Genomic DNA, 24,526 nt, shown 5'->3' with positions numbered 1-24,526 from the left:
TCTTCCTTTTAAAAACCAGTCTTCATATCCCTGTCAAAGGAATTTTCAAAGGATAATCACTCTGATTATTTTATTTCTCTAGTCAAAAACTTTCCATAGTTCTCCATTGTTTACCAAATTAAAAAGTATAAACTCCTTACCCTGGCATTTTAAAACCTCCTACAATTTGGCTCCAATTTATCAGACTAGCTATATGTCAAACTGTTGTATTTTATGTGCTCTCTATTCAAGCCAAGCTGTTCTTTCAGCCAAAACTTATATTCTCATCCTTCTCTATTCCAATTCCTTGGCTTTTTCTCATCTCCCATCTTTCATCATCTCCCATATCTGGAATAGATCCCCTCTCCCATCTCTGTTGAAATACTTCCTTTCCTTCAGTCAATTCAATTTCAATTACTGTATTGATTCAATTCAAATTAATAAGCATTTATTAAACACCTGCTATACACTGGGCTTTGTCCAGAGTTTTTTAGGGTACCTTTTCCTGATGATTTTCTTACCCCAGTCTATCCCTCCAAAATTGGAAATGATCTCTTTCTCCTCAGATTTTTCATGAAATTCCTCTTATACCTCTCCTTTATTATGCTCTAAGCTGTATTATAATTGTCTGCACCTCTTCTCTACCACCTCAATTTCCAGTGAGTTGTAAACTCTGTAACAGTAAGAAACTGTCTCATTTCACTTTGTTTTTTTAGTGTATAACACATTCCCTTGCAAGTGGTATAGGTAATCAATAGTTTCTTGAATTAATTTGCGATTGTTATCATGGTATTCTCTCAAGAACAGGAAATGAAAATCTTTTATACTTGTTTTGCTTTTTTTTCTTCTATTAAGATAGATTGAGCCTCCTTGGGGGGAAAAAGTAATGATGATGCTTTTAAGGTTTGCAAATCACTTTATGTATATGATTTCATTTGATCCTCACAGCAAACCTATTAGATATTATTATCCCCATTTTACAAAATAAAAAACTGAGGTAAGCAAAAGTTAAGGGACTTGACTAAGGTCACACAGCATCCATGAATCTAAGGGAAGATTCAAAGTCAGGTTTTGTTTTTTTGTTTATTCCAAATTTAATCTACTGTTGTCTCAACTCAGTATTCTCTTTTTCATACTGGTATTGAGAGATATTTTGAGAAATATTTATTCTTTTTCTTAGTAATCCATTCCTTCTCTTGGAGGAAAGAAATCTGTCAATCACCTTGAACACATGGCTAGTCTATCATGTATAAATTTATTCTGTTACATTTTAATATACATACCTCTTTTTTTCTTGTTCTCACTTCTTTTTGTCTCTTTCTCCCTTCTGCATCTTTTTTTCCTTTATCTTTCTTCTCTCTGCTCTAGAATTGCTGGTGTATCATTAGTAGATATTGTATAGTCCCAAGGTGCCTAAAGATAGCACCAAATCCTATTTCAGCACCTCCAAAATTGTGTCTGCATTTTTTGAGTTCCCAGGACTTCATATCCCAGGCCTCCTCATTAGTTTCCTAATTTGAAACTACTATGTTTCTGCTTTAGTCCTCTTCTAATCCTTCATGTTGGTTAAGAAGAAGCCCTTAGCTCTAATAGGCCCTGCCAGCAAAGTGCAAACTCTGGAAGACTCTGTCAGGTTAGAGAGGTTTTGAATATGGTCCCATTTTGAATATGGAATAACTTTTGTCTGTTATCCCAAGACCAGCTTAGCCAAATTGGAGAGGTTTGTCCACAAGGGCTAGATGCAAAGGGGATAATTTTATAAAGACTATGGTAGCTCTCAAAAACCATGTCCTAAGTCATAGAAAATTTGCAGTTGGTTTTGGTATGAAGTATCCATGCTGAAGAAACCATGGATCATTTAATTCCTACTTCCTTAAATTTGTTCTGAAACTAGCTATTGAGAGAGTACAATTCTTGACCTAGAATTTCTTTTGGTATTCTCTCTTCCCAGAGACACATTCAGTATACTTGTGTTTGTACTGAAAGTTGCTATCCCGTTACACTGTCTTGTTGTATTAGTGAGGTCTCAATGATATTATGTTTTTGATTTTGCTGTGAGATGCTCATAAATTTAATCATGCCATTGTTGGCTTTCTTCCCTAGGAATCTTGTTTATTGTGAGTCTTCCTGGACTAAACACAGGCAAAAATGAGGACTTTGGGGCTTATTATGATAGATTTAAACTTCAACAGTACTAGATGTGAGGCCTTTTTAATTGCATGGTGGTTGTTTTTTTCCCCTCCTTCTGTCTCTGAGTAAACATTTGGGTCAGCTGTAATCTTCAAATATGACAAAGGAAATGACTTTTTCTAAATGAAAGTTTTTGTACGAGGTTCAGCCCCAAATACAATCTTCATAAATTTCCAACCAGAGATAATTTCATTTTGAAAACATTTGTGACTATAATATCAAATTAATTTATAAAGGCTTTTTCTCATACACACACACACACACACACACACACACACATATATGTGTGTGTGTAAAGTTTTGCATATCCTAAAAGCTCTATTTAAATGTTAACTCTTAATGCTGTCATTATTGTTGTTATTTTTTTATTCTGGACATAAAATCATTACCTTAACAATATAAATGTCAAAAAGGCATAGGCAAATGACAGGGGGTTAGGGAGACTTGGTTTTAGGAACTTACTCCACCTTTTTTCTTCTTCTTCCTTATGCTTAGAGAAGTTAATTGTGAATAGCTACCCATTTCTCAAAAAGGTGACACAATTTGAAATATTTTCGATTTTTAAAAAATATATATTTTACTGATATAGTTTGTTTTTTACCTAATATAGATTTCCTCGTGTATCCCTTCCTCTGTGCCTCTGAGAGAACCATTCCTCATCATAGTTTCTTTCTTTTTTGTTTAAGGAAAAGGAAAAAAGTCATCAGAACAATATGGGGGAGAGGGGGAATGATATTCAATGCAATGTTAGACACACAGTGGACCTTCTTATCTTAGCAAATAAGAGAGGGGAGGTATTTTTTCTTCTTTGTTGTGAAGCTTGTTCTTTGTAATTTTGTAACCTGCATTTTCAGTTATTTTATGGTGGTTGTTCTTTGAATTCACGCTAGTGGAATCTATGAACATTGTTTTCCTGACTCTGCTTATTTCATTTGTATCAGTTCATGTAAATTTTTCCATACTTTTTTTTACAATCATCATATTCTTTGTTTCTTATGGGACAATAATATTTTATTACATTCATGTACCAGAATTTTTTTTAGCTATTCGCTAATCATTGGGCATCTATTTTTGTTTCTAGTTCTTTGCTACCACAAAAAGTGTTGCTATGAATATTTTTGGGGATAGAGATACCCTAGATTTAGATTATTTTTTCTTCTAAAAGCAGCTCTGGCCAGAAATAAAAAGGCCAAAAGATTGTACAACAGCTCTTCCTCCTCCTCCTCCTTTTCTTCTTCCTCTACCTTTTTTTCCTATATATCCTTCCCTTCTATCCTTTATTGTTCCTTTTTTCTTCCCCTTCCATTTCCCCCCAATCTTTTTCCTTTTTTATTCATATGTGTATGGTATGTATATTTATGCATATATCCACCTGTGTGCCTCTCTTTCTATGTGTGTGTGTAAATAGAAATATGTGTATGTAATATCATCACCTATGTGTATATACACATTTTATGAATATAAAATCTAGTTGTGTAAAACTAGAGATGCTTGGGTGTCAAGAATAGAAAGCCAAAGAAAAGCAGGAAGACCTGGATATAAGGGCTGCCTATGACATACTGACTGTATTACCCTGGGCACCTTATCAGGGCCTAGTCAGCTGTCTAAGTGTATATAAATTGCAGAGCAGTTGCCTTCCTGTATTAGTACAGGAAGTTTCTTCACCTGGAAGTCCTTTATACCAGTGAATTCACACCAGTTCTTATCACTATTGCTGTCTCTATCCTTCTATAGAACTCATTAATTACATTAGCTATTGAGCCATCCAGTGCATGGATTGGATTTAAGCTAAGGCAGCATCATATATCCACAAATTAAACATCTTGATAATAGTTAAACACTATTCATTGAGTGTGTATATGTATAAAGTACCATGGTATATAGACACCGTGAGCAGGGAGAATATTTCAGAGACATATCATATTAGATCACAGAACAGAAAGGTTCTTCTGAGTCTCCCAGGTTAATAATTGAAATATTTTCCTTGAACCCTTCCTCTTCCTCACCTCACATTTCCAGTTTATTGCCAAGTCTTGCCATTCCTCCCTCTCATCTATCTCATTTTCTAAACATACAACTTCCTTTAGTTCAGTCTTTTGTCACATCTCATGGTCTCCCTGACTCAACTGTCTCTGCTCTAGTCTTTCCTTCACGTATCTGAGAAAATGATTTTTTTAAAAATCGTATATATGATTATGATTTCTCTATTGTTTCAACTCTTCTGTTTAGTTTTCAAGGTCTTTAATAAATAACCTGGTCCAAACCCGTATTTCTAACCTCGTGGTATGACTCTACCCTGGCCAAATTGGCTTTCTTAGCTGTTCTTCAGAGAATTGGCACTGTGTCTCCCATCACCATACCTTTATCCTTGCTTTCCCCCATACCTGTTCAGGTCTCCCTTCTCCCTTTTGCCTCATATAATCCTTTTCTTCCTACAAGACGCAGATTAAGCACCTGACCCCTGTCACTTACTAGTTCCCTTTCTCCCTACCTTTTATTCAGTTCTGTTGTACTTGTTCTCCTTATATTTATCCAGCATATATGAATGTATCCTTATTTGTCTCCCTAGTTAGAATGTTAGTTCTTTCTCAGTAGAGCTTGTTTCATTCACTTCATTTATATCCTCAACTATTAGGAAATGCCTGATACACAGCAGATGCTTTATGAATGTTTATTGATTGACCTTCACAGATAAACAGTACCAGCTTCCTCATTTTACAGATGAGGAAGTTCAAGCCTAAAGAAACAGATTAAGTTACTTGTCCAGTATACCACAAATAGTGAGTGACAGAGCTCAGTTTAAAATTCTGTTATTTTATTTTATGTTATAGTTATTTCTATATGCTTTTGTGTATACAGTCCCTACTAAACTGAAATGTCTTTGAAGAGGGGAGAACAAACATTTCTTAACTGCCTACTTTGTGCCAGGTACTGTGCTTTACAAAAATATCCCATTTGATCCTCAAACAACCCTATGGGGTAAGTGTTATCCTGAAGCAAAGAGAGGTTAAATGATTTAGTCAGAATCACCCAACTAGTATCTGAGGCAAGCTTTAAACTTTGGTATTCCTGACTGTAGGTCCAGTGCTCTATCTGTTGCACCACCTTACTGCCTAGTTATTATAAAAGGGATTAGAATGTACTCAGTCAGAAAGAAGGTAGGGGGTTCATATTTTGGAGGGTCTTGAGGTTAAAATGAATAAAAAAATTAAACCTTTAGAAAAAAAAGGTATGAGTTCCTCAACTAAACTGATAACAGTAAAAATGGAAAGGAATTGATGCAAGAGATGTTTCTAAAGCAGAATCAGAAAGTCCTTGTAACTGTTTTCCAGAAGCAATAGGGCTCAGCTGTGGGGGGAAATTTTTCTTTAGTTCTTTGGAGAGTTTGAAACTGGGAATTTAGGAGTGTTGTGGTGTCAGCAGTAATAGTAAAGTTAGGAGGAGGGGCAGGCTATGAGAGGAAGATGACTTCCATTTTAGAGTTTTGAAGTGATGGCAGGACATCTAAGCAGAGATAAACAACAGAGTTTTAGAAACCACTGACTGAAACTCAGAGTAAAGATTAAGATCAAAGATAAAGATTTTGACATACATCTGAATATAGTTGATAATGAAATTCAATAGACCAGTTAACCAGATGGGTTGAGAGAGAAGAGAATAAAGGGCTTAGGACAGAGATTTGGGAGGGAACTCAGGAAAGTTGCCAAAGTACCAAAGACTACTAGAGTCAGGAAGAGAACCAGGAGAGCATGGTGACATAGAATTGAAGAAAAGATAGGTCATAAAAGACAAGATGAACAATAGAGTCCGATCAAGGAGAGTGACTACTTGGAATAATTCAACAAGCATAGTTAAAGATCTGTTCTGTGACAGGAGTTGTGTATACAGTCCTCACCCTAAAAGAGTTTATACTCTAAAAGGGGAGAGAATGTGCATCTATAAAAGTATAAACAAAACAGATATTAAGTAACCTTAGAAGAGAAATCAGTAAGCGCTGGGAAGACCAGGAAAGGCTTCATGCAAAAAGTGACACTCTAGCTGAGTCTTTTTTTTTTCTTTAAGACTGGAGTATATTTATTTAGTTTTTAGTATTTTAGTAGGTCCAGTTTTTTTTCCTTTATTAAAGCTTTTTATTTTTCAAAACATATGCCTGAACAATTCTTCAACATTAGCGTTTGCACAACTGTGTGTTCCAATTCCCCCCTGCCTTGCTCACCTCCTCCCTAGATGGCAAGTAGTCCAATAGTCAGAAATATATTCTACTGAGTCTTAATACAAACTAGGGATTCCAAGAGATAGATGTGATCAGAGAAACATGTAAAGACCAAGAGATGAGACAGGTGTTGAATTTGGAGATAAGGACTTCATTACTGATATAGGAAAGAGTGATTTCAATAGAATGGTAAGATCTGGAGCCATAAAATTAAAAAAAAAAAAAGTAGGTGATAGGAAAGTGAAAAGTAGATAACATTCTTTCTAGCAATTAGGCAGTAAAGGGAACAAAGAAAGGAGGGAGGTCTCTTTAAAGGATAGAGGAAAATGTAGTGCTTATGACAGACTCCTCAAGGATATTGCTGCTTTTCTCAGCTTCTTCACTCTACTGATAAGAGCTGCCTTCTGTATTTGTGGATTACATATTAGATTTCCTGTACTAGATAGAAGGAGCCAGAAGGATAGCTACTTAAAAAAGAATAAAGGTATCTGCTGAAGAAAACTTTTTTTCCTAATTAGGGGGAAAATACTCATGAGGGTTGACACAGTGAACATGAAGATTACTGAGTTATGTCTTTCCATTGAGGATAATATCCTAGAGCTATATAATTTAGAGATGGAAAGGGATTCTAGAAATCATTTAGCTGAATCCTCTAATTTTAGAGATAGGCAAACAGAACTAGAGAGATAAAGTGCCGAAGATCACAGTTAAATTTGGTGGCAGAGCCAGAAATGTAACCTAAATATATTAACTCAGTCTACTAAATCCTGCTGCAAGTGTAAGCAAAACAGACAACTCCATTTTTAGGGTTGACCTGCACTGTACTGAGAACTAGTTTTATTAAATTCACTAAACCTCTTCATTTTCTAGTATACAGATTTCTGTTGTGGTAGTTATGGGTATTTTTAGACTTTCATTCATAAGACTTGAAAGAATGTTGACAATTCATATCCATACAAAGCTTTTGGTTTTATAAAGGGCTTTCCTACCCACAACACTCTGAGGTAGGTAGTACTTTATATATGTGATTTCATTAGCTTTATCATGGGATCATCCATTTAGATAATGCTAAATGTAACTCCTTAAAGGCAGAAACTCATGAGATCTTAGTAGTGAAGAGTCGTTTAATTATCTTTTTTTTTTTTCATTACCCCTCATGCACTGAGACTGCATTACATACTGACAAGAGCAGAGAATCAAAATTCTTTAGGAATAACAACTTTTTTGGATAACAAAATATCATATTTATTGATTTTTTGTTATTTTATATTTTGATAACAAAATAATATGAAATATCTTTTTCCATATTAGTCTTAAGTAGCATCCTTCTCAAAGCAACCAATCCTTAGTAGATGCTAGTGTTAAAATGGAAGTTAGACCTAGACTCATTGCTCATTGAGTAGCCAAAGTAATTCATTTCTCTGGCTCTCAGAGACACTGTCTTTCAAATTCAGAGATTGCACTAGGTGATTTTCAAATCCTTTACAGAACTAAAATCCAATGATATTTTGATTGTGTTTTTTCACTTCTGGTGATGCTATGGATAGAGCACTATCCCTGAAGTCAGGAGAACCCGAGTTCAAATCTGGCCTCAGACATTTAACACTTTCTAGCTGTATGACCCTGGACAAGTCACTTGACTCCAATTTCAGCCAAAAAAAAAAAAAAAAAGCTTCACTTCTGCTCTACGTGCATAAATCTGTTAGAATAGTAGTATGGTAGAGAGAGGCTCAGACCTGAATGCAGGACATGATTGAAATAGGTGGGTTCTCTTCTTCTTCTTCCTTCTTCTTCTTCTTCTTCCTTCTTCTTCTTCTTCTTCTTCTTCTTCTTCTTCTTCTTCTTCTTCTCCTCCTCCTCCTCCTCCTCCTCCTCCTCCTCCTCCTCCTTTCTTCTTCTTCTTCTTCTTCTTCTTCTTCTTCTTCTTCTTCTTCTTCTTCTTCTTCTTCTTCTTCTTCTTCTTCTTCTTCTTCTTCTTCTTCTTCTTCTTCTTCTTCTTCTTCTTTTTCTTCTTCTTCTTCTTCTTCTTCTTCTTCTTCTTCTTCTTCTTCTTCTTCTTCTTCTTCTTCTTCTTCTTCTTCTTCTTCTTCTTCTTCTTCTTCTTCTTCTTCTTCTTCTTCTTCTTCTTCTTCTTCTTCTTCTTCTTCTTCTTCTTCTTCTTCTTCTTCTTCTTCTTCTTCTTCTTCTTCTTCTTCTTCTTCTTCTTCTTCTTCTTCTTCTTCTTCTTCTTCTTCTTCTTCTTCTTCTTCTTCTTCTTCTTCTTCTTCTTCTTCTTCTTCTTCTTCTTCTTCTTTCTTCTTCTTCTTCATCCTTCTCTTTCTCTCTGTCTCTCCTGTGTGTCTGTCTCTCTGTCTCTGTCAGTTTCTTCTATATCTATATGATTCTAAGATAATAAACTATCCCAGTTACTTCTATTCTAGAAGGAATGAATGTTTAAATAAAATTAGGTAATATGCCACCATCTAGTGTCCATGGAAGGAAATGCCTCAAACAATGCCAATTTTGAAGGCAAAAATATTTGGCTAAATAGTTTCCAAACCATTTTTTGATATCTTTCCATGCAGACTTCATTGGGTTGTTAACATTTTTCCATTTACAAAGCACTAATTTTTGTTTATATTCCTCCTTTTCTAATTTTTTTTCCGATATGGATTTCCAGTTACTTTGGAGAAACAGACCCCAAAACCAGATTTCCTTCCTCAGAAACCTAATTGGGCTTCAACTTCATTGGTAATCAAGATGTAAGAAAAAATATCCAGATTATGTGTTCCAGCAGTTAACCATATCCTTTTCTTCACCACAAGCAAACTGCCAACCTTTCTAGTCCAGGGAAGGGCAAACTTACTTAATGGTTCTGATCATTTTGTAGCCATCTCCTTCTACCAATGGATAAGGTTTTAGTCGTAGATTCATTGTTAGAAGGGACTTAGAGATAATCTAATTCAATTCCCTAGTTTTATATGTGAGAGAACAGATTGGTGAGCTGATTCTTCTAAAGTCAAATAGAAAAATGTAAATATTAAGAATTAGAGCCAATAAGTCTAAAACCACTACTCTCTCTTTTGTGGCATTATGTTCATCATAAAATAGCATGGAAAATATTCAGCTTTAAAAAATAAAAAAAGAATACAATTATACCACATTATATAGTGGCTCCTTGCTGATTAAATATGTGTTAATATGTGTTTTTCCTTTCTTCTCTTTTTTCTACCTCAAACTTTAGGCCCTCCGTGTGAAATGGTCCCATCTGAAGTTACCATGGGTGGATCTAGATTGGCTAATCGATATTTCATGTCAGATAACAGAATTGGATCTTTCTGCCAATTGCCTGACTTCCCTCCCATCCGTCATTCCCTGGGGACTGATAAATCTCCGAAAATTGAATCTCTCTGACAACCAGCTGGTAGAGTTGCCCAGTGTGCAATCCTCTGATGAAATCATCTGTACCAGGTGGGTTGTAGTCACAGGTCATGGAAGAGTGAGTATGAAAGGAATAGTTCATTCTCCAAGGAAAGAGTTACATTTCTCTTCTTGCCAGTTTTCCATAATTTTATTTTATGTTTTCAAACATAATTTCCCCTTGGAAATTTGAGCAGGAAGTTCCTGCCGTTTTATAAATCAGTATCCAGCAGAGAAAGACCCTCTTCCCTCACTACCCCCCTCCCTACTTCATTCCCTTAAATGCATTGCTATCTCTGACTATATCCATAATATTGTAGTATTATCCTTAGGATACAATAAATATCAATGAGTTCTTATCAGAAAGGCCTACCTTTGATATTTAATCAAATGATTGATCAGCTGGACCAGCACTAAATGTCACCTAAGATAGTCTGTGGACTATTTTAGTTGACACGTTAGGATGACATGCCTGAACAAATATTCTTTTAGTGTGAAACTGTATTTCCTGCACCACCCCCAAGTGTGACTCACATACAGAGTTGTAACTAGGAATTCTGGGTCTAGTGATATGAAGGTTGTTCCCAGTTGAGGTGGGGATTGAGGCAATGAGAACAATAAGAATCCAAGACACCAGAGCAAAGAATTGCTCAGGAGCAGAGTTCAATTCAGCTGCTCTTTGACAGCTTCCTGTTTTAACTAATTATTTTTATTTGGTGCCCTGGTGCAAAGCCATCTTTGGCCTACCTCTATTGATCAAAAACTTGAGTGTTCCTCATCATCCCATTCTTCAGATCAAAGACTCAGCTAATACCCCATTTGTGTCCCTAACCACAAAAAAAGCAAAAATAGCTTTCCCCCAAATAGCACCTAAACTGAAGAGACTTATATTGGAGCTCCCTGACATGGAGAAGAGTTAATTGGCAGATCCCTAAAGCTTAAGTTCTCCAGTTGACTGACCCAGGGATCTTAGTACAAAGCTCATCAACTTTCATTTCCTCCCTTATTATCCTTGAGATTGGAGTGGACTATTTGTTACAAGTGGGTTAGAACCCTTGTTGAAAAAGAATGCAAGACTAAAAGCTCACGAAACAATAGAGATTCTTTTCTTTTTAACCTTTAAATTCAATTTTATTTTTAGATCTGCATTTTTTTCCTCTCTCCTCTCCTCACTCTACCTCTCCTTATTGAGAAAGCAAGAAAAACAAAACCTGTGATAAACCTGTATAGTTAAGCAAAACCGTTTTTTGGTTTTTGTTTTTTGTTTTTGTTTTTGGTTTTTGTTTTTTTGCATTGGCCATGTCTAAAAGTTAATATGCTTCAATCTGAATTCTGATTTCTTTTTATCCGGAGGTACCATTCGGAGACTTCTAGATTTATGATTGTACCATTGTGTTGATTAGAGTTTCTAAATCTTTCGTAGTTGTTTTGTTTGTTGTTATTGTATAAATTGCTCTCCTGAAAACAGCAATGTTTCTAAATTTGTTAAATAAGTGCTGAAGTACAGATGAGAGAAGAACAAGTAAGGAAGACCTGTCCATTCTTTTTACTTTCTGTGTAAGAAAATGCCTCTCCAAGATCTGGGATCCAAATGTTCTGACTCCATAGTGGGTGGAGGGTGGAGAGGTCATAATGAGAAACTTTTATGGAAGGTATGGGAGAAGGAAGATTCCTTCAGAGAGCATACACAAAGAGCCTGGGTCTTAGCCTATTTCTGGAGGGGATAGAGGAGCAAGGAGAAATAAGAAAGGGGCCTATGAGATGGGGAGTACTGTAGAGGGAGAAAGGAGAAATTTATGCTTATAATCAGAGGGTTTAGTGTTTAAAGTAATCTTAGAAAATGTAAATCTATTTCTTTACTTGATAAATAAGGAAACTGAAACCCTGAGAAGGGATATGACTTGTCCAATATCATATACCTAATAAATATCACATATTTTCGATTTTAGATCCATGTCCTCAGACACCAAATATAGTCTTTCTAGTAAGTGAGACTGACTGATCATTCTGTTTCTCCATTTTCCTGGATTTAAGTAAAATACTATGTTATCCTCACCAGTGGGTCAATAATTTTTAAAACAGTAATTTTGTGTAAATTCTTTTCTTTGAAATAGGTCTCATTGGAGGGCTGTGGCCTGTATTTGAACCTATATAAGGAAAATTGCAAATTTGAGGTAAAAGGAAGGAAAGAAAGAATACATATTTATTAAGTGTTATATGCTAGGGATTATGCTAAGTTCTTTATAAATATTATCTCATTTGATCCTCACAGCAATCCTGGAAGTAGGCGCTATTATTATCCTCATTTTACAGTTGAGGAAACTGAGACAATCAGAGGTTGACTTGTCTGGAGTTACAGAGCTCTGAAGTCTCTGTGCACCACATAGCTGCCCCTGGAAGCATACCTAATGTAGTTAATTGTTTTAATCTTTTTAGTGTTTGAATATACTTTTTATTCACCATAAGACATGATGACAATTTTAGCTATTCAAATTCATGTAAATTATGATATTTTGACTATTGGTCTTTGAATAGAACCTGCAGAATTTTTTTTTCTTTAGCCCTTGTGGGGGAAAATTTTTGTTAAAATAATAATAGCTGACATAGCAATTTGGGTTTAAAAAAATACTCTGATATATTACTTTATTTGATCTTCACAGTAATTTTGTATGAGGTAACTATTATACCCATTTTGCAGATCAGGTAACTGAGATTCAAATAGATTAAATGACTTTCTGAAGTTCACCCAGATAGTGTCTGAAACAGGATCTGAAAAATCTTTCTGTCTCCAAGTGTAAGTCTCTTTTGTACAAGCAGGAAAACTATGATATTATGGTTTTTAGAGCAATAGTAAAAGCTGCCCTCATAATTTTACTTCTCTTAATTATAGGTTACTTGAAATTGATATATCCAGCAACAAGTTGTCACATCTTCCTCCTGGATTTTTACACCTCTCAAAACTTCAAAAGCTAATGGCTACAAAAAATTACTTAGAAAAATTATTTGAAGAAGAAAATGGTATGTTGCTCTTTGGTAATTTTTTTTTCTTTCTCAATTTCTTTTCTTCTGAAAAAGTTTGCATCAAATAATAAGATTAGTCAATCAACAAGCACTGTTAAGAGTTTGACATATACTAGGGGCACTGTTAAACCTGGAGATATAAATAAAGATGAAAATTCCTCCTGACCTCAGAGTTCACATTCTAATGAGGGGAGGCATCAGGCAAACAATCCTGTACATTCAAGACAGAAATATAATACTTCTAGTGAGGAAGACTCTGAAAGGCTTCTTGCAGAAGGTAGGATTTGAACTGACTCTTAAAGGAGGCCAAGGAAACAAGCATGGGAAACAGTCAGTAAGAAGTCATATGTATTTGAGGAACAGCAAAAAAGACAGTGGGTAGATTGTAGAATATAAAGACTAGAAGTGAAGATTAAATATAGGAAGATTGGAAAGGTAGAATGGGACCAGGTTATAATTGGCACTAAATGACAAACAGCATTTTATATTTGATCCTGGAGATATGTAGGGAACCATTAAAATTTGTTGAGCAAGAAGATGACATGGTCAGGACTATGCTTTAGGAAGATCAGTTTGGTAGCTGAGTTAAGGAGGAATTAGAGTAGGGAGAAACTTGGAGAAGATGTTTGCAATAGGAAGGTGATGAAGGTCATGCTCCAGAATAGTGGCTATGAGAATGGAGAGAAAGGAACACATATCTTTTAAAGGCAAAACACACAGGCAAAACACACAGGCAAAAACACAAAGAGTGGATAACAGACATATTCATTCAATATGTGAGAGTTAGTATATAGTATATTAGTTATATATAGTAAGTATATAGTAGTTACTATAAAATAATAGATGATGATACTGAGTTTGTGAACTTGGGAAGATGTTGGTAAATTCAACAGTATTAGGAAAATTTGGTAAGAGGGATGATTTGTGGGGAAACATAATAAGCTGTTTTAGACAAGTTGAATTTGAGATGGCCATAGGACATTCAATTCAAGATGTCCAAAAGTTGATGATAGGGACTGAAGCACAAGAGAAAGAATAGTATAGAATATATAATAGATCTGGAATCTGCATAGAGAAGATAGTTGAATCCATGGGAACTTAGAGAAGTAAAAGGAAGCCCACGTCATTAAAAAAAAAAAAAAGGTTTCCTTTTTTTTTCTTTTAGCAACTAATTGGATTGGATTAAGGAAGCTACAGGAACTTGACCTCTCTGACAATAAATTGACTGAATTACCTACAGTATTCTTTCATTCATTCAAATCACTAAATTGCCTGAATGTTTCCAGAAATAAGCTAAAGATTTTTCCTGATCCTTGGGCCTGCCCCTTGGTAAGTATAGAATCTGAAACTAAAATGAATATCTATGATAATTGCAACTTAAGAAGAAATTAGTTTACATTGAAGAAAAATACTTAAGATTTCTTAGGGTTGAGAATAGGGATGTAGAAAGAGATGAAACAAAGGTGTTGAGTGCTAGGGGAAAGACAAGAAAATAAGAAAGAAAGAAAGAAAGAAAGAAAGAAAGAAAGAAAGAAAGAAAGAAAGAAAGAAAGAAAGAAAGAAAGAAAGAAAGGGAGAGAGAGAAAGAAAGAAAGAAAAGAAGAAAGAAAGAAAGAGAGAGAAAGAAAGAGAAAAAGAGAGAGAGAGAAAGAAAGAAAGAAAGAAACTTAATTTCTATCATTTATTCTATGAAGAATAAATACAAAGCAGTTAGGGGGAAAACATTAACCCTTGGGGGATCAGGAAGGCCTTCATATAGAAAATGGTTCCTGAGCTAAGCAAGTGAAGAATCCAAATATAAATATAGCTAGTGAAGGCTTTTAAAGGAGAAAAATTCAAGTTTCCACCCTCTTAACTAAGCACTGATTCACACTTTTTAAGTAACTCAATTTTATTAGTACAATTATGAAAAATAAAAATTCTTTTAAATTACCTTGCACAACAATATTCTCCATCTCAGAGAACTAGTTTACATCTATTGTTCTGTCTCTTGGATATTTAGAAATGTTGCAAAGCTGCCAAAAATGTACTTGAGTATCTGCCAGAAAAAATTGCTGTTTTTTGGAAAAATCACCTTAAAGAAGTGGATTTTTCAGAAAATGCGCTCAAAGACATTCCCATAGGACTCTTCCAGCTTGATGTAAGTCCAAAGACACTTTGTTTCTAATCTTCAGTTATACAACATACTCTGAATTGAAGCATAATGACAAATGATTGCAAAAAAATGCCTCTTAACAGTTTCTTAATTTTTCATGTCAAATAATTTTAGGAGCAATCTTTTCATTACTTTTCTAGCTGAAAGGTATATGACTAGATAGTTTTACAGCTCTGGAGATGTGCCACAAGAGTAAATGCTTCCCAATTTGGACCGAGAAGAAAAATGTATTTCCTTTTCAATATAGAGGCAATATGGGGTAGTGGAGGACTTCTGGTTTGGGAGACAAGGGACCTAGATTCTAATTCCAACTATGCTGCTTGTATAAGACAATTGGAAAACTGAAATTTTCTTCCTCAGTAAAATGATAGGGCTGGGCCAGATCTCTGCCTCAATTCTCTGCCTTCTCCGGGCCATATTTCATACCTCCATCAAAGTATTCTTTCTAAAGCACAGCTCTAAGTCACACCCCTGTTGGGTAACCTCCTGTGACCCCCTGTTACCTCTGAGACCAAATACAGACTTCTCTATTTGACGTTTATGTCCCTTAATAGCCTGACTTCAACCCACTTTTTCATCCTTATTATATACTGTATATAATGTATATTATATACATTATATATTGTATATAATTATATAATGTATATTATATACATTATATATTGTATATAATTATATAATGTATATAATACCCCTCTTCACACATTATTCAGTCCAACCAAACTGGTCTTTTTGTTCCTCACAGATAGCACTCCATCTCTAACTCTGCTCTCTATTCCTTTGCACAAGCTATATCCCTTTTATTGAATGTATTGTCTCCTTGAGGTTATCATCTCTGATTTCTTTCTGAGTTCATCTCCTACATGAAGCCTTTCCTGGTACCCTTCACTTACTAGTGTCTTCCCTACAAATCTTTCTCTGTCTCTGTTTCTCTCTCTCTTTCTCTCTCCATCTGCCCATCCATCAATCTATCTTTCTATCTATCTATGTGTCTATAGTTTTCTATAATCTATCTATATACACATATAATTTCTGAGGGATGGAGTATATTAAGAGCAGAACAGAGGACTAAACACTGAATTTTGAAAAATGTTAGAGAGCAACTGAAGAAAGTTAGCCTAGGAAATAGAGCATCTTGAGACAGGGGTAGGGATATATGTATAAATAATTGCACATATATATGTATATATACACATATCTACTCCTATATTGGGGGGGTTATACATGTATGACTATATATCGAAGTCATCAGATATATGTGTTTAATAAATACATATACAAAATGCTTTTTATGTATATGTATATACCTATGTATAACATCTTTATATAACATATTTTTATATACAAAATCACATCACCTACATATGTGCATCTAGGTGTAAATATGAGTAATATATTCATATATGCCTGTGTATACAAATAGATGTGTATATAAATGTGCAAGTAAAAACTTAGATATATACATATTCTCATCATCTTCCAGCACCCAATGTTATATAAATTTCTTGAAGAGAAATTGTTCCTTCTCTTTTTATCTCCTGCATTTAACACGGTACTTGAACACTTAATGCTTGGTGATTGGTCAGTGCTTGAGATCATATCTAAGGTCCTTTTAGTTCTAATAAATTAGTTGACAAGAGATTTTTAAAAAGCTCAAACTACGAGTACAGCTTAAGAGAGCAAACATAGATGTCAATACCAGTGCTAGCCTCAGCATAAGGGAAGTCACCTGTTTACATGGTGTGATTTTTAGGATGCTAAGAAGGCACAGCTTCCTGGGACATACACCCCTAACCCTGTTTCTTCATCTGCTCCCTAACATTCTTCAAAATTCAGCTCTCAATTTCAGTTCTCTGTTCTGCTCTTAAAATACTCCATCCCTCAGAAAGTACATCCAAGTAAAGTGAATAATTTAGTCTTCATTTGCATCTCTGTTTGAGAGGAATTACCATCACAATTCATACCATTCAGTTCCTCTGGCCACCATTGTGTTTAAAGAACTGTTGTGTTCTCCTCTGATCACCAGATGGCATTCCCAGAACATACTTTTCTCCCAAGCTTAGAAAAGCTTTAACATCTACTTATGACTCGGGTTTTGATTTTTGCCTCATAGAAAAGAATGGGTCACAGTTCTGTGACCCCAAATTGCTGAAACTCTCACCAAATGCTTAGTTGGGGATGTGAAAGTATAAAGTACATTTGTCCATTTTTAACCCTAGTATGAAATTTTGCTGTTTCCTCTTTTGAGAATGTATTTTATTTCTTAGCTGCTGCTTTCTATTCTGTATTTTGAATATAATATCTTGTGATTGGGGGCAAAACTATAACGACGAACAACAACAACAATTCTTAAAATACTATGTTTATATAGCCCTTTGCAATCTCAAAGCATTTTCCATGTTAGCTCCTATAATCCTCAGAGCTGTTAGAGAGTACAACTTTGATTTTTGTTTTGTTACATTTTACAGATGTAGAAACAAGCTGAAACTAGTGAGATTGTGATTCAACAGCTAAAATGTAATGGAGCCTCGGTTCCATGAAAGGAAGGTCACTGGATTTAGAGTAAAAAAAAAAACTTGGATTTTAAAAAATCTCAGTTCATCTATTTTCTAGGCTTGTAACATTGGGGAAGTTATGTCACTTCCCTAACATCTCAGTTTCTTCATCTTTAAAATGAAGAGGTTGAACTAGATAACCTCTATGGTCTCCTCAAGCTCTAAGAAAATCCTGTAATTCAATGTTCCTTTTACTCACATATAAGTATTTTGATTCTACTCTTCTAAGCATCATATCATATCATAATTCCTATTCCATGGTTTTACAACAACATCTCTTGGTCAAAATATTAATTTCATTTTATTAGAGGTAAATCTCAGGTATGTTTGTGTCTGTGGTTTTATTTTTGTATTTTTAAAAAGGATCGCTAAATTCATATTTTAAGATTTTTTTATTTTGGCCATTGTCCTTAAACATATATGACTTAAATACTCTTGTGCAAGTCAGTGACATCTCAAATAAATCACAAAATGAGGAGTGAAGGCTAAATTGTCTGGTATGCTATTATTTTATATCCTGAAAGAAAACAATTCATATTTATGAAATGTGATCTTGTACAGCATGTGTTCTTTAAATTGACCTTAACATTCATCTATAACTTCTGTTAAAAACAAAACAGGAAAGAAATAGGTTTTGGATAGCCAAGTGACAAAAGGTACTCCTTTCACTTTCTGGCCTCTACTTTTGGAATGTGGGATTTATTGATGAGGACCAACCACAGCTATTTTCTTCCTAAATCACTGGCCCTGCCTTCACCCTTCAGAATTCTTTCTCTGCCCATAGGAGGTAGGGGAGAAGTGAGTAAGGTCACGTAGTCTAACAGCCTAGCCTTGTTCTAAATAGCCAAAATGACACTGGCTTTTTTTATCCCACGAACAGAAAGAAAACCAAGGTCCAATATAGTTTTGCCTTTTTTTCCCCCAACATGCTGCTATTTGTAGTTTCCCAATTTAACTATTGCCTTTCCATCACAAACATGAGCATAATATATCAATAGGTAATTTTGTTATATTGGGGGGGGGATGGGAGGTAGCACTCCAAGGTAGGTCATTTCCATCTCTTAAATCCTACAATACTGTGATCTGGATATAAAGGTAGTGAACTTGAACTTGGAATCAAGAGTAACAAGTTTAGAAAGAGTTTCTGGATGAAATCTGAACATGGAAAGTGAACATCTACTTGTTTCTATATATCCATACATACATATATACACACATACACATATATTTTCAACTAAACAACTTCCTTGAGTCACATATCATTAATTTCTTAGTCCAAGTTGTTTTTCCTATTTTTGTATATGTATCTGATGGCCTCTTGGCTTTGTCTTTTTCTTTCAGACTTTGATGTCCTTGAAATTATTAGGGAACCAACTAGTCACTCTTCCCTCTCAAGATAAATGGACCTGCAAGCAACTTAAATACTTGGATCTTTCTAAAAATCAACTTGGAAAGTAAGCAACTATATTATGGTCAACTTTTAAAGAGAATGTTCCAAAACCTGGTACAGTTTTTAGCTACAGTACCTTAAGTTTTGAGCAGCTCAAGTTGGTCCCTCTTACATCAGGAGTGTTATTCCTAAATTTAACTATAAGACTAAAAAAATAGAGCAACATTCTTTTCATGTCTCTTAGTCTGCCCCTTCTGATTATCTTTCTAATTTCAACCTAAATGGTGACTCAGCTTTGTATCTTATAATTTAAGTCACAAGTAAGAGAGGAGAGAGAATAAACTCAAAAACCTTTCTAATAAAATGTAATTTTAATTATTAATTAATAGTAATAAAACGCAGCAAATATATCTTTCTTGAAATAAAAAGTCTCATTTATCTATTACAGGGCACCACCTGTCTAGCATCTGGGTATAATCTATAACTAATTAGGTAATGAGTTTCTCAAAAGGTCAACTATAGTAAACAACCTAAAAATGTAATTTCTATCTGTGAAAATGTTATTTGATGCATGTTCAAACAGTACTGAACAAAGGAAATGTTTGTGTATTATCTGAAAAAAATAGAGAACAGAAATTAAAGGAAAGCATCTTTTTTTAAAAAATCAAAATAACCTATCAAATATAAATTTAGTCAACTATTTAAAATGTAGGTTGCAGAAACACTAATGTTGATAAGTGGCAAATAAAGATTGCTCCTGCCTACAGAATTGTTTCCAAGAGACTAAGTGAATTTTTTGTTTTCTAGTCAGGTGTTTTGGCATTGTATACGGGCGTCACCTATAGATGTAAATAAACCAAGCAGGTCATATCTCCGTCATGCCTTCTTCATTCACCTTTTCCCCACAGAAATGAAGATGGACTTAAAACAAAGCGGATTTCCTTCTTCAATACCAAGAGCAGACATCGTTCATGTCCAGAAGCAGGTATATCTGTGTGTTCAGGTGCCATCCTAAAATAGAAACTAGGAACAGCATGTTGGTAGGCTTGCCCTGGTACTGTCTGGATTTTCCCACAGACGGGGTTTATTGTTTATAGTGGCTGAAAATGCCATCAACAAGTGCTATGTTGTGATGATGTCCCCTGATATGGGCCATCTTATACTCATGTCTCCCATAATTCCTGATGGAGTACTTTGCAATAAATCAATCTCCAGTGGTGGTTGTGTTAGGTAAGTTTGTCCTGCTTTGTCTCCAGTACTTCCTTTTTTGTGACAATGCGACCCAACTTCATTACCGTGATTCCCATTACTATGTCCCAAAGTAGAGGTTGCCAAGTTCATGCAATTCAAACCTGGCAGATAGCATTAAACTTTGTGAAGGAAATATAAATTTTCCTGGAAGTCTATCAGATGTAAATGTACAATTTTCAGTAGTTTTCCATAGTGATTAATTAAGAAATATAGATGAGTGTAACAAATTGCTAGAAAATTGGGGTGGACCAATGGAACCTTCTCCTGCCTTTAAACACAGCAACATCTCATTTTGTTCTAAAAGCTGAAGTGCTTATGAAGTCAGCTGATCTCAAAAGAGTATCCTTTGGTAGGCTGTTCCATGACAAGTAACCAATAATTAAGTCTTCTAGAAGGCATTACAACTTTCTGGCTAGACTTGAAAGATCTGTTTTGCTAAGCTTGGAATAGCTTATAGTGGAGATGGTCTGGATTAATGTAAATGAAATCCCACAAAGACCAAGAGCATTTGGAGGGAATTGGACTCTATCAAAGGTTCTTAACCTGGAGTGTGTAAAGTTTTTCAAAATATTTTGATAATTATTTCAATATATTGGTTTTCTTTATAATCTTGTATGCTTTATTTTATTAATTTAAAAACATACTGAGAAGGTGGACAGAAGTCTTCACTGGATATTCAAAAGAGTCATTGACACACACAAAAAAATTAAGAACATTTGGATTTAGTTAATCTATAAGGTCAGCTCTAAATTTCTTTGTGTATAACTATCTTCCTCTTTCCAGTAGAGATCATTACTGTCAAATTCATTGCTGCTGTTGTTGTTTTGTGTTTTTTGAGGTAATTGAGGTTAAGTGACTTGTCTAGAATCATACAGCTAATAAGTGTTAGATTTCTGAGGGCAGATTTGAACTTCAGTCCTCTTGACTTAAGGTCTGGTACTCTATACAGTGCACTATCTAGCTGCACCTCATTTTTATTTTTTAAGGAGTTTACTAGGATATCTTGGAGTTCTGATTGGATTAAAATAGAATATATGATTTGGTAAGTTGTCTTATTTCTCTATGTTAGTTTTATCCTTAATTTTATTTGTGTATATATACACCTTAATTTATGGAATTGATGTATTCTTATAGAGTTTTCTTTTAGCTTAATTTTTATAAATTACATTCTATTTCAAATACAGGATGAAAATATGGCTCATAAAAGATGACCTTAGTACATCACTTTTCCAAATAAAGATTTCCTTTTTAAAGTAAATAATTATACACAAATTTATCTGTTCTTTTTTTTTAAAAAAATTGTGACACTTGTAATAAGTTATTGACGAAGAATTCTTGGATGCCGTTCCCATGAGCAGTATGAAGCCCTAAGTTGGAGGGAAAAGAGTAAGGCTAAAAGAATATTACTATTATTTCTTTTGGAGTATTTTCAAGCCTTATCAGGTGAAGTCAATATCCTGTTTGAGCTGAACCTCCACTTCCCAGCTCAGAGGACCATCAGCTAAACCCCAAGATTTTTATAGATTGATAGAAAGGAAAAGAATAATATCTTATGTATTTTCCATTTGCCTCAACCAGGGCAACTGCAAACCTGACTTTGTGAGATAGATAGCATTTTTCCAGAAACCAGCTTTAAATGGATTTAGGATTAAATGCAAGAAAGGCCAAAAATTCAAGACAGCGACACCTGAGAATTTTGAAAATGTGGGGGGAATTCCAGAAATTTTTATGAAAAAACTCATAATGTGATGATTTTATAGTTTTATGATTCACAGTGGAAATACAAATAAAAGGCATAGTGGTTGATTGTCTTTTGTTTGAATCGACCATTTCTATTTCCCTTTAATATTTTAAGGAACAATACTGCATTTAATGAATTTATATTTAGATCTAATCTTCATTAATATTCATAATCATTGTCTAGAATTAGATTTAATTCTCAGAAGCCATATAACACAAGACCTGTTGAGAAAACGGATTCCTAGAGAGATTTAATGACTTGCCTTAAGTTCGTAATGGTTATAAGCCTCAAAGATGAATTTTAAACCCAGGGCCTTTGACTCTGGAGCCAATTGCTTTTTCCACTGGGCCATTCATTGATTAGATGATGGAGAAAGGGTGCTTACAATTTGCAAAATTCAGGATTATATTATGGTAAGATATTCGTGATGTTTAGAAGTCAAGTCATGAAATAGTATCATATCTGTTTGTGAAAGAAAGCTGATTTGCTCAACCTTTTTTTTGAATATTGGATCCCTTTGGCAGTATATGGACTGCTTAGGAACCTTTCTCAAAAAATATTTAAAGTGCACAAAATAAAATACATAGGGTTACAAAGGAATTTGTAGAGTAATGTTGAAATGTGGTTATCTTAAAAAAAAACAAAACAAAAAAGTTCACAAAACCCAGATTAAGACCCTGTAGAACAGAATATTTGGATGTTATGGTTTTGAGATTGTAAAATATAAATGTCCAGATTAGCACTATCTGGGTAACAATTGCAAATCACCCTTTTGGGATAATGAAGGTCTTAAACTTCATGAACTCAGAGTCCCCTTCTGACATATTGTGATCTTGAAAGTGCCTCACATAGTGTTGTTCATCCTGTTTTCAGAGAGGACCAATGATATAATAGATGATGTCTTGACTTGCATGTGAATTGGACCTAAGTGAGGCAGAGTTATGCTTCTTGTGTCATCAGAATTCAAAGTCATCAGAGGCAAAAGTCAAGATGATTACAGATGGTCTGGAATGCCGCAAGTGACTTTAGCATCTTTGATGTCTGACCAAACTCTACGCATTGCACAGCACTCAGTCTCCTTTATGGCCATTGGAGCAAATTATTCTCATGCACCCATTCCTCTGGGGAAAGTCTTCATGTTTGAGATAGACATGCCCCCTAACTCCTTATGTATTTGAGGTCTGTCAGTTACCCTCATCTTCAGAGATGGATTTACCAGAGTATAGCAGCCACAGGTGAGAGTTGAGTGAGAGGTGGACATTGAAGGTGGATAAGAAGCCTTGAAAAGGGCTCCCGCTGACATGAGAAGTGCTCATCTTCCCCAAACACTCCATACATTTTGGAGAGCGTAAGCAAATAGAATTTTCTCATAGGTGCCACTGTAGAGATTGTGAAGAAGGTGTCATGGATTATATTTTTTAAAAAAGGAAATAAAATACATTTGATCCTCCTCATCCATTGCACATGTGTTAAATCTGGTCCATTAGTTGATAGCATGTGATAAGTGTGAGGAGACAATTATAATTCAGTAATAGAATTTATGCTACCTTTGCTTTTAAGAGCAGAAATATATTTTCCTTACTAATAAACAGTGAAGCGTTTTCCCAAAGGTTGATCATGAGAAGCCTACCAGGAGAAAAAGGGGATCTCTTTGTGAATAAGTCAACCAAATACAATAAAATCAGATTTGGGAAAATATTCCAGAAAATAAACTGAGTCCAAGAGGTACCTGTTTAAGTGAACAAAGGAAAAAACATGGCCCAGTTTCCTTGGAAGAATTCTTTGGTGATTATGTTAACTAATAATTTAAGGTTAAAACTAGCAACTGGGAGGTCCCTGGATTTAAATTTTAAAAAATTATTATTAAGTGTTATGATCAAATGAATAGAGAGCAGACTGTGGGGTCAAGAAGACCTGATATGTAGGTTGTGTTACCTTGAGCAAGCAATTTAGTCTCTTGGTGCCTGCACCCTGCCACACACACAAGTCTGTAAAACTATAAGTAACATAAATTGTTGAATCAGTTGAAGGAGTTTTCTCATGAAAAATTCTCTACAACCAGGAAATCACAGGACTGGACAATTTCTTTTTTACTATGTGTAGGAAAATTTAGACTTAGCAATTGTGGGGAAAAGAAGTGTACTGCCTAGAAAAGCCACTACTTTCAGGTACTTGTCCTCCCAAACTATTTATCCCTGGATAAGGAGTGATTTACCAAAGATAACTTGTGTGCAGATGGGTAATAAAATTCAGGGTAATTTTATGCACATACAAGTGGTCATATTTGTGCAGTGGGCTCATCCAAAAATAATTTTGGATGGCTGTTTTTATGGTAAAATTCAAGCCAGCAGAGTCATAAATAACTTATGAATAAATAATTACAGTTCATAAATACCTCGAGCTGTATTCTACACAACAGACATTTTTCCACATTGGGATGAAGATGTGACAGGCGTAGCTGATGTTTGCCATAACAACTTCTGCCTACATCAGTGGGTTATTGAGGTTTATTCTTTCAATACATATTTAATAGATATTCAACACTACAAGGAAACTTTGAAATCAGAACGTTAGGTCAATAAGTGTTAAAGAGGATTGACTTTCTTGAAAGAAGAAGCAAAAATTTCTTTTC

At 34.8% G+C, this 24,526-nt stretch overlaps 1 protein-coding gene across 2 annotated transcripts in view; it reads left to right on the top strand.

Moving 5' to 3' along the window:
* The window catches only part of LRRK1 (leucine rich repeat kinase 1), a 150,210-nt gene that overhangs the window by 69,050 nt on the left and 56,634 nt on the right, over positions 1 to 24,526 (top strand). For both annotated transcript variants that reach the window (XM_031955484.1, XM_031955485.1), the window contains exons 7-12: positions 9,606 to 9,832; positions 12,672 to 12,799; positions 13,968 to 14,131; positions 14,805 to 14,942; positions 18,854 to 18,966; positions 19,811 to 19,887. In XM_031955484.1, coding sequence (XP_031811344.1) covers positions 9,606 to 9,832; positions 12,672 to 12,799; positions 13,968 to 14,131; positions 14,805 to 14,942; positions 18,854 to 18,966; positions 19,811 to 19,887 — 847 coding nt within the window. The remainder of the gene's footprint in view (positions 1 to 9,605; positions 9,833 to 12,671; positions 12,800 to 13,967; positions 14,132 to 14,804; positions 14,943 to 18,853; positions 18,967 to 19,810; positions 19,888 to 24,526) is intronic.

Source organism: Sarcophilus harrisii, chromosome 2 (genome assembly GCF_902635505.1).
Source record: "Sarcophilus harrisii chromosome 2, mSarHar1.11, whole genome shotgun sequence".
Taxonomy (NCBI): Eukaryota; Metazoa; Chordata; class Mammalia; order Dasyuromorphia; family Dasyuridae; genus Sarcophilus; species Sarcophilus harrisii.
The sequence above is the reverse complement of the archived record's forward strand: the minus strand, read 5'-3'. Positions and strand labels throughout refer to the sequence as shown.